Below are 11,131 nucleotides of genomic sequence, written 5' to 3' on the forward strand. Positions count from 1 at the left end.
AAAATTAAATTTTCACTTTATTTATCTCTCTCTCTCTTTTGTAATTGTTTTTGTTTATATGGTTTTTTCTTTAACTTAATTTGTTTATAATTTTTTTAAAAAAATAATCACGTGTTTGTGGCAAGTGTTGCATAAGTGCAGACAGACAAATAAATGTTTGATGACTAGATGTGAGGTAAAGGGCGTAAGAAAAGACTTTTGTTGATAGTTTTTTTTGCGATAAATAAATGTAATAGAAATAAGTGTGTGTGTGTGTTTAGGTTGGTGCATTCACTTGAATCTGTTTAAATATTCTTGTCACATATTTATCAATTACCTAATTTTAATTTGTTAAAGGTGGTTGCATAAGGAGAGATTTAAAATTAAATTTGTCTGATTGTAATATTATTACGAAAAATTATACATTTCTTTCTTTTTTACTTACATTTTGTTAAATTTTATATATCGAGAAGTGATCACTGTAAAAGTTGTTTAACAATAACAGATCATTAAACAGAAAAATTATCGTACACGTTCACGATCACATTTACATTTGTCTATAAAATCTGATAAATTATTACAGAAAACTGATCGCTGTTAAAAATTGGTTATATAACACTAATCGCTGTATATATTTTCTATAAAACTAACATTGTTGCTAGCTTGCTTACAAGTTTTCTGTATAAAAGATTGCTGTTCAATTTTTCTAAACAAAAGTGATCTCTATTGAAGTTGTATATAGACAAATGATCGTTCTTGAAATATTCCATAGAAAACCGATCGCATTTAATTTTGTCTATAAAATCTGATGAACTTATGTAATACTTATCGCTGTTAATGTTTTCTATAAAACTAACATTGTTGCTAGCAGGGACATTTGTTTAAAGATAACAGATCGCTGTTAAAGTTTTCTGAAGAAAAGTTATCTCTATTGAAGTTGTATATAAAAAATGATTGTTTTTAAAGTTTTAACAGATCGCTGTTAAAGTTTTCTGAAGAAAAGTGATCTCTATTGAAGTTGTATATAGAAAAATGATTGTTTTTAAAGTTTTCCATAAAAAAACGATCGCATTTAAATTTGTCTATAAAATCTGATAAATTTTTACAGAAAACTGATCGCTGTTAAAAATTTGTTATATAATACTAATCGCTGTTAATATTTTCTATAAAACTAACATTGTTGCTAGCTTGCTTATACAGAAAAAAAGCTGTGAGATTTCTTTAAAGATAACAGATGGCTGTTAAAGTTTTCTGAAAAAAAGTGATCTCTATTAAAGTTGTATATAGAAAAATTTTCGTTTTTGATATTTTCCATAGAAAAAAGGATCGCATTTAAATTTTTCTATAAAATATGATAAACTTTTAAAGAAAACTGATCGCTGTTAAAAAATTAGTAATAGAATAGTACCCGCTGTTAATGTTTTCTATAATAAACTGATCGCTGTTAAGGTTTTATGTAAAAACTGATGTTTTTTTCTTTAGAAAACTGATCAATTAAAAATTGATCGCAGTTAATTTTTTTTATGGAATACAGATCGTTTTTAATGCTGTCTAAGAAAACAAAACACTGATCACTGTTAGAATTCTATAGAGAAAATTATTTGTTTTAAATTTAATATTAAAATTGTCTATAGATTAAAGATTTCTATAGAAAACTGATCGTAATAAAAGTTTTGTATAGTAAACTGATAGCTCTTAAAGGTTTCTATACAAAATGGATTGAATTTAAAGTTTTATATAGTAAACTGATCGCATTTAAAAATTTCTATAGTAGAAAAATGATCACCTAATTTTTGTTTAAAAAACTGAGCACTTTTAAAGTTATATGTCGCCTGTATAGTTTATTTGATCTGATCTAAAAAACAGATCAATATAAAAATTTTTCTATATATAATAGTGATCGCTGTTGAAGTTCTCCGTATAGAACAAATCACTGTTAGAGTTTTCCTAATTTTTAATTTAAAACTGATCGCTTTTAACAATTTATATAAAAACTGATCGTTGCAAAAACATTTTATAGATGACTAATCACTATTACAGTTTTCTATAGAAAACTGATCGTATTTAAAGTTTTCTATAGAAAACTCATCGTATTTAAAGTTTTCTATAGAAAACTGATCGTATTTAAAGTTTTCTATAGAAAACTGATCGTATTTTAAGTTTTATATAGAAAACTGATCGCTCGTAGAGTTTTTTGAAGGTAAACTGATCGATTAATAAAAAACATATCACTACTGAGGTAACAGATCCGAAAACCGAACTTTGTTAAAATTTTCAATATAAAACTGATGACTGTTGGAGATTTCTTTAAGAAATCTACAACTTTTAATTAAAAACTGATCGTTGTTAAAATTTAATATAAAAACTAATCGCTGCTAAAATATTTTATAGATTACTGATCGCTTTAAAAGATTTTTATAAAAAACTGACTATTGTTAGAGTTTTAAGGAGAAAATATAAAGCTGGTCGCTGTTAAAGTATCAAAAAAAAACAGAATTCTGATCGCTGTTTTCCATAGATAACTGATTACTGTTAAAGATTTCTTTAGTAAACTAATATTTTTTATAGGAAAACTAAACGTCTTAAATTATTTATATGAAAAGCTAATAACTATTTTTATAGAGAATTGATAAAGAGTTGGTTATGTTTTATATTTAAAACTGATTGTGAATATGTAGACCTTCGCTTTTAACGTTTTCATATTCGCTATTCAAGAATGTTAATTTCGTTTAAAATCATGGTTTGTAATTTATGTTAAAAATTCTTATAACAAATGCAAATTTCAATTAAAACTAATTTGTTAAATAATCTTTGATTTAAATTTATTGGCATGAACAAATTCAGCTAGTCAAACCCATAAGATTTAAACCCAATAATAATATTAGTTAAAATTGTTATAAATTCCAAATAACTCTAGCATTAAATATAAATATTAATAGTTTTATTAATTTGTAATTAAGCTAAAAATAAAATTACTTATAAACAAGCTACTGTTTGTTGATTTGGTAAGAGGAAAATTTAAAATAATTTTCGAAAATAAATTAATACCTGCAGCAATTTACAATCAAGGCTGCTCTTAATATTGAAAATTGTTAAACACAAAAAAAAGAAATATCAAAAGAAAATTGTTTACATTTTTTAAAGTTTAAATGAAACTTCATTAAAAAATTAGTTTGTTTTGGAATGAAAACAATTTGAATTTGTTTTTAAGGCAAATTCTCTCTCAAAGTCATGAACTTAATTGTTTCAGTGAATATGCTGTAAAAGTGTAGAGGAACATAAGAGATCCAGCATCAAGTCTGATTTGAACTCTTGATTCATTCATTATATGTTGCTGTTGTTGTGGTTTTTTAACTATTAAATCTTAAATACTTCCCTAAAAGAGTTTATTTTTGTTTCTTTTTTGTTTTTCTTTTAATTTACTTAATTTTAAAACACAATATTAAATTTAATGTAAAACTCATGCAACAATTTTCATTTTAATATAATTTTACTTCTACATACAAACATATGTACATATGTATGTATACATATTTGTATTAAATATATGCATCTTTGGCACGAGCTTTTCAAAAGATAATTGTTTTTAAGTTTTATTTTCATTTTATTTTTTTTTCCATCTAAATTTGTTGTTCGTTGGTGGGCGTTGAACTTTAAATATAAAATGGATTCAGGTATTTACTAGACTATCAAATAGTTTACATGCCTTTTATTTCTCTGGTAAATTGTTGAAGGGGCTTGTGAATATTTGAAAACATTTCTTATTGAAATACATTTAATTAAAAGTTAATGAAAAGGAAATTTCAAGTTGAAAAGTGGGAAGAGAATAAAAAAAGACTTGAGAAATTTTCACAGCGATCAGTTGTTGTTTTAGAAAACATTGTGGCCATCAGTTTCTATTGAAAAATTGTTAGTGATCAGTTTTCTAACAGAAATTTAAACAGTGATCAGAGTTCTATAAAAAAAATTTAACGGCTACCACTTTTCTATATAAAACTCAAGCAGTGATCAGTTTTCAATGGAAAACATTTACAGCGATCACAACCCAAGCAGAGATCAATTTTCAATGGAAAACATTAACAACGATCTATTATAAAACTGTAACAGTGATCACAATATATTTACTACGATACATTTTTAATAAAAAGCTTTAACAGTGATCAATTTTTTATAGAAAACATTAGTACCGATCAGTTTTTTTTAGAAAATTGTAACAGTGATCTGTTTTCTTTAGTAAACTTTAACGACGATCATTTTTATGTAAAAACTAGAACAGCAAGCAGTTTTCAATAGAAAGTTTTAACAACGATCTGTTTTCTATGGAAATCAGTTAAAAGATTAAACAGTGATCAGTTTTACAAGAAAACGTTACTAAAAAGTGTAACAGTGGACCTTTCTCTATAGTGAACTTTAACGACATTCGGTTTTATGCAAAAACTTGAAAAGCAAACTGTTCTCAATAGAAAGTTTTAATAACCATCTGTTTTTTATAGAAATTTTTAATAACGATTAGTTAAAAGATTTAACAGTGATCAGTTTTTTATAGAAAATATTAGTACCGAACAGTTTTTTCTTTTTTTAAGAAAACTGTAACAGTGAAACTTTCTCTATAGTAAACTTTAACGACGATCGGTTTTATGTAAAAACTAGGACAGCAAACAGTTCTCAATCGAAACTTTTTACAAGGATCAGTTTTCTATATAAATGTTTAACAACGATCAGTTAAAAGATTTAACAGTGATCAGTTTTTTATAGAAAATATTAGTACCGATCAGTTTTTTTTTAAGAAAACTGTAACAGTGAACCTTTCTCTATAGTAAACTTTAACGACGATCGGTTTTATGTAAAAACTAGGACAGCAAACAGTTCTCAATAGAAAGTTTTTACAACGATATGTTTTCTATAGAAATTTTTAACAACGATCAGTAAAAAGATTTAACAGTGTTCATATTTTTTATAGAAAAGATTAGTACCGATCAGTTTTTTGGAAATCTGTAACAGTGACCCGTTCAGTTTTATGTAAAAATATGAACAGCAAACAGTTCTCAATAGGAAGTTTGAACAGCGATCTATTTTCTATAGAAATTTTTAATAACGATAAGTTTTTATAGAAAACTTTAACAACGTAATAGAGATCAGATTTCTATAGTAAACTTATAGTGATCGGTTTTACAATAAACAAATTTAACGTCGAACAGTTTTCTATTGAAAACATTGATGGGACTACATTTTCTATAGAAAATATTATCGCTTTTCTATAAATAATACAACAGCGATCAGTTTTCGACAGAAAAGTTTATCTGCCATTTAATCTTTTTCACCACAATTCATGAAATAAATCAACAAAATAATATTAAGTAATTTCTAAAACTTAAAAAAATTATATGAAAATTGCTTATGAAACCATCTGGTCACTTGTTGCTGCATGTTGCCAAATATTATTACATTTTCATCCAAATATCTAAATCTAACAAAAAAAAAAAAACAATATGTACTTAGTATTATGCCACAGTTATGACATAAAACATAAAAAATAGGCAATTTACTGACATTACTCTAACATACTCTATGGCCTATGTAAAATGCTCTAAACTATAATTTTCTTGGAAAATTATACCAAACTCAAAAAAAAGAAGTTGACATTAATGTTAAGCATACATAGTATAAATAAACAACATGACAAAAAAGTAAAACAAATACTTGCATATAGAAACAACACAATTATGTGTTTTATTAAAAAGTCTTAGCAACAAAATAGTCTAAGTGGTTTGTTTCTACATCTTGTTTACGAGAAAAAGTATAGGAGATGTTATGAACTATATGTTTTTTTTTAATTGAAATGGTTTCTTTAATGATCTAACAAAATGTTTTGCCATAAATTACACTTAGCCCATTTGGCCGCTAAGGCAACTATTATATGTTGCATGTTACTTATACATACTTACAAATACAATTACAAACACTTTAGATAAATATTATTATGCATAATAGTTTGCATTTAGTATTTCTGTAGTTTTACATTTTCTTTGTTTTTGTTGCATTTTATAAATTATGGAATTTTATATTAGAGACAAATTACTGCAATGAGTTAATAATATTTATGTAGATTCAAATGCAACTTCGACTGTTTAAAAACATTGTGTAGTTTTACATTTACTTCAAATAATTACAAAAAAACTACAAATCAAAATTATTCAAACAACTAAAAAAATTGTAAACAATTACAATTTAAATGCAGTTTGTTTATTGCTCTAAATAAATGTTATAAAAAATAGTTTAATATAATATTTTGATATTAAAATTTCTAACAAACTATAAAATATAACAAAAATTTTAAACAATTTAACTGAAGACTCTAGATCAGTTCTAGTTCCGTTCTAGTTCTGTTCTAGTTCTGTTCTAGTTCTGTTCTAGTTCTGTTCTAGTTCTGTTCTAGTTCTGTTCTAGTTCTGTTCTAGTTCTGTTCTAGTTCTGTTCTAGTTCTGTTCTAGTTCTGTTCTAGTTCTGTTCTAGTTCTGTTCTAGTTCTGTTCTAGTTCTGTTCTAGTTCTGTTCTAGTTCTGTTCTGTTCTAGTTCTGTTCTAGTTCTGTTCTAGTTCTGTTCCAGTTCTAGTTCTATTCTAGTTCTGTTCTACTTCTGTTCTAGTTCAGTTCTAGTTCTGTTCTAGTTCTGTTCTAATTCTAATTCTAGTTCTAGTTCTGTTCTAGTCCTGTTCTAGTTCTGTTCCAGTTCTAGTTCTATTCTAGTTCTGTTCTAGTTCTGTTCTAGTTCTAGTTCTGTTCTAGTTCAGTTCTAGTTCAGTTCTAGTCCAGTTCTAGTTCTGTTCTAGTTCTGTTCTAGTTCTGTTCTAGTTCTGTTCTATTTCTGTTCTATTTCTGTTCTAGTTCTGTTCTAGTTCTGTTCTAGTTCTGTTCTTGTTCTGTTCTAGTTCTGTACTAGTTCTGTTCTAGTTCTGTTCTAGTTCTGTTCTAGTTCTGTTCTAGTTCTGTTCTAGTTCTGTTCTAGTTCTGTTCTAGTTCTGTTCTAGTTCTGTTCTAATTCTGTTCTAGTTCTGTTCTAATTCTGTTTTAGTTCTGTTCTACTTCTGTTCTAGTTCAGTTGACAACTTGTGTACATTTTTTTAATTTTAAATAAAAACTATCTCATGTAATATATTGTGTAGTTTACAAAATAAGACAAAAACAATCATCTTTTACAATGCATGTTTTATTTTGATATTAATTCCACAACACAATTAGTTTTGATTTTTATACAAATCCACCTTTTTTGGTTAAAAATTACAGTTAAGTTGATCACTTCTGTCACCCGCATTTGGTAGTGGACCATTCAAACCAAAAAAACCTAACATATCAATTAAAACAACTTGATTTAGTTTATATCTATAAAACAATTTAAGCGCGTGTAAATGGATATAAAAAAATTAAATTGTTACAATTTAAAAATAAAACTTAACAAGAAAAAAGCTAGCGATTAACAAATTGATTTATTGAGCTTTCTGGGGACCAATTCGAAACCATGACCATATGTGCTTAACAAAACTATGTACAAAATGTTTATTGGAAATTAACAACAGTATTATCATATTATGATAGTATAAATTAACTAAAAATCTTGATAATGGTTAAAACAGAAGTTGTCATTTATTTACATTTTCCATAAAGATAAGTAAAGAAATCTGATATTATAGACACGACCACCAACCGGGAAAGAATATTTAAATACGTTGAAAAAATAAACTAAATAGACAACTTAAGTCCCAAGATTTTAAAGTATAAATGATGAATTGAATACAAGTAGCAAATTATTTTTCAAAACTTTTTTGTCTTTGTTTTATTTACTTTAATGACACATGTGTCTTGAAAGACAAATACATATTTAATATTTTTTGCAACTATTAGAATTGTTAGAAATATATGTAACTGCAGGGTAGCTAGATAACATCATGAAAGATATGAAATACATGCATTTTTTTCCTGTATGATTTATTTATGTTTTATTTTGAGTTTGGCTCTTTTGTTAAATATGTAATTGTATTTTGTTTTAATTTATGTAAAATATTAACTACAATATGAAAAACACAAAAACATAAATTGAATGTAAAACTATTAGATCATTTGTGCAATAATATGATAATAACTACATTTGGAATTTAATTTATGTTTATAGGAGGTACACCGAAGCGCATACGCAATATTAAATTGTCTAAAAAAAATAAAATAAAATGTTTTTTCATTTCTACCTAACGAAGGCAATATAATAGATAACATTTCGATAATAATCAATATTTTTTTAATATCTCTTCACAATAAATTTTATTTTTACAAATTAAATTTTGTATTTCCCCCAAATGGTATATAACTTTTTGAACTCATTTGGATTTTTTTTTACAATTTTTAAAAAAGCTAAAATAATTAAATTCAAAATTTTTCACAAAATTCTCTTACAAAAAATTTAAAAAAATATCAAAATGTTTACTTCCTACAAACTATACAAAACGTTAGTATTACTTGTGTGTCTACTTAATACTGGTAAGAATGGGCTTTAAAATTTAATTTAACCTCGTTTATCAATATCTCTTTTATGATTTACAGTTTCAGAAATAAATGGAATTTGTGAATATAATACACATTTCTTAAAATATGACTGGCATTTAATGCTTAAATATGAAAATGGAACATTAGAACTTTTAAGAGAACCTGCTGTACAAGATGGTACCATTATATATATGGTGTGTAACAGTGACGATATCAAGGAAGTGTCCTGTGAAAATGGAGAATTCAATCCACAATTATCATCGCTCGGAGGTTGTCCAAACCGAATGAAACCTCAACTAAAACTGGAGCATGATAAAAAATTATGTACATATAACTTATATAGAGTCGGTTACAAAATTCACTGCAAGGATAATGATTACTTTTTTGAAACCTACAAAGTATGTTTCGATTATGATAGGAAACGTGCGGTTTTTACCATAAATGAAGCATACCCATTTGGTAATGATGACAGGCTACAAATACACTGAATTAGAATTGAACTAGAACTGAATTAGAACTGAACTAGAACTGAACTAGAACTGAACTAGAACTGAACTAGAACTGAACTAGAACTGAACTAGAACTGAACTAGAACTGAACTAGAACTGAACTAGAACTGAACTAGAACTGAACTAGAACTGAACTAGAACTGAACTAGAACTGAACTAGAACTGAACTAGAACTGAACTAGAACTGAACTAGAACTAGAACTGAACTAGAACTGAACTAGAACTGAACTAGAACTGAACTAGAACTGAACTAGAACTGAACTAGAACTAGAACTGAACTAGAACAGAACTAGAACAGAACTAGAACTGAACTAGAACTGAACTGGAACTGAACTAGAAGTGAACTAGAACTGAACTAGAATTGAACTAGAGCTGAACTAGAATTGAACTAGAACTGAACTAGAACTGAGCTAGAACTGAACTAGAACTGAACTAGAACTGAACTAGAACTGAACTAGAACTGAACTAGAACTGAACTAGAACTGAACTAGAACTGAACTAGAACTGAACTAGAACTAAACTAGAACTGAACTAGAACTATAATTTTAAATGAACTAGAATATTTTACAATTTATGTTATATTACAGTTATACCACGCCCGTATGGCATGATGTTTGACCCTGATGAAATTTTTACCATGAAGATTTTCTCGGCCTACAATAAACGGGACATTTATGCACAATTTCGACGAATTTTGGGTGATGAACAACGTTTTATGCCGGATAATGCTGGTGAAGAGCGCTTCGATCGTGGTCATTTAACTCCTGTAGCCGATTATATGTCAAATACATTAATAGCCACCACATTTAAAATGATAAATGTCATTCCACAATTTCATCCTATTAACGATGGCAATTGGAAACAAATGGAGGAATGGGCTAGAAGTCCCATTAATACACCAGCAAAAGTTTGTAGTGGTGCTTTTCATTGGGTTTTACATTTGCTCGACACTGATGGTTATTTAAGGCCAATGTATTTGAGAGATGATATAATACCTATACCATTATGGACCTATAAAATCGTTTTAAATCGGAATGGTATAAGAACTGTATTTTTACAATACAATAATATTCATGACAAAAAAATGCCACCACAAATACCAGACGAAATTTGTCCAGAGGTTACTTGCCCTTCGAATATACATTTGGCGAAGAGTAATTATTGGGGTTACACATTTTGTTGTGAACCAGAACATTTCATCACAAATATTGCGCCAAATTTAAAGGGTTATTGTTAAAACAAATTTAAAATTATATGTACATCAAAATAATATGATTAACTGCTTTAACTTCTAGTCAAATTAACAGAAATAAAATTATTTGAATTTTTTGTTCTATTTTATATTTTAATAGGTTTATACTAATCCTTTTATAGCATTTATGATCTAATTATTTTCGTATTTTAACATCTTAAGGTTACAACTGTCAAGTTGTAATAAATAATAAATAAACTTGAAAGTTAATGTCTGTACGATTTTATTATTTTTAATAGACGCACCTACGAACTTCCATTGCATACAATGATTTTATTTGCATTTTTCTGTCATACATTTTTTTTTAGTTTTTTATAGTTCATAGTTTTTGATGCTAAATACTAGTTGCTGAATCTAATATTTATTTTTTATGCTCAATTGCTTGCTTTTAATGGAATGAGCCAATAACTAAAATATTTATTATAAACATATTGAAAAAAGTACAATAAAATTTTAAACAAAAAGGCGGCATTTTAACTTTTCTATGCCATATTTGTACAATTACACACATTCGGTTTTGTTTACAAACCCATAATTTATGTGGGAATTCAATGATATTTATGGACAATTTTAATGAATAACAGTTTAAGTGGAATAAAAATTGCGAAAGAAAAGTAAATTCATTGGAACAAAACAAGAACAGAACTATAAGAGAACTAAAAGAGAACTAGAATTGAACTAAAACAGAACTAGAACAGAACTAGAAAAGAACTAGACTAGAACTAGAATAAACTAGAATTGAACTAAAATAGAACTAGAACAGAACAGAACTAGAACAGAACTAGAACAGAACTAGAACAGAACTAGAACAAAACTAGAACAGAACTAGAACAGAACTAGAACAGAACTAGAACAGA

At 26.9% G+C, this 11,131-nt stretch overlaps 1 protein-coding gene across 1 annotated transcript; it reads left to right on the top strand.

Moving 5' to 3' along the window:
- The first annotated feature begins 8,413 nt into the window (after positions 1–8,413).
- LOC111686361 lies at positions 8,414–10,321 on the top strand. Its single transcript, XM_046946966.1, has 3 exons — positions 8,414–8,507; positions 8,571–8,972; positions 9,610–10,321. Exons 1-3 carry the CDS (start codon positions 8,447–8,449, stop codon positions 10,257–10,259), a joined length of 1,113 nt encoding a protein of 370 aa, XP_046802922.1. The 5' UTR covers positions 8,414–8,446; the 3' UTR covers positions 10,260–10,321.
- Positions 10,322–11,131: the final 810 nt, after the last annotated feature.

Source organism: Lucilia cuprina, chromosome 3, assembly GCF_022045245.1.
Source record: "Lucilia cuprina isolate Lc7/37 chromosome 3, ASM2204524v1, whole genome shotgun sequence".
NCBI lineage: Eukaryota > Metazoa > Arthropoda > Insecta > Diptera > Calliphoridae > Lucilia > Lucilia cuprina.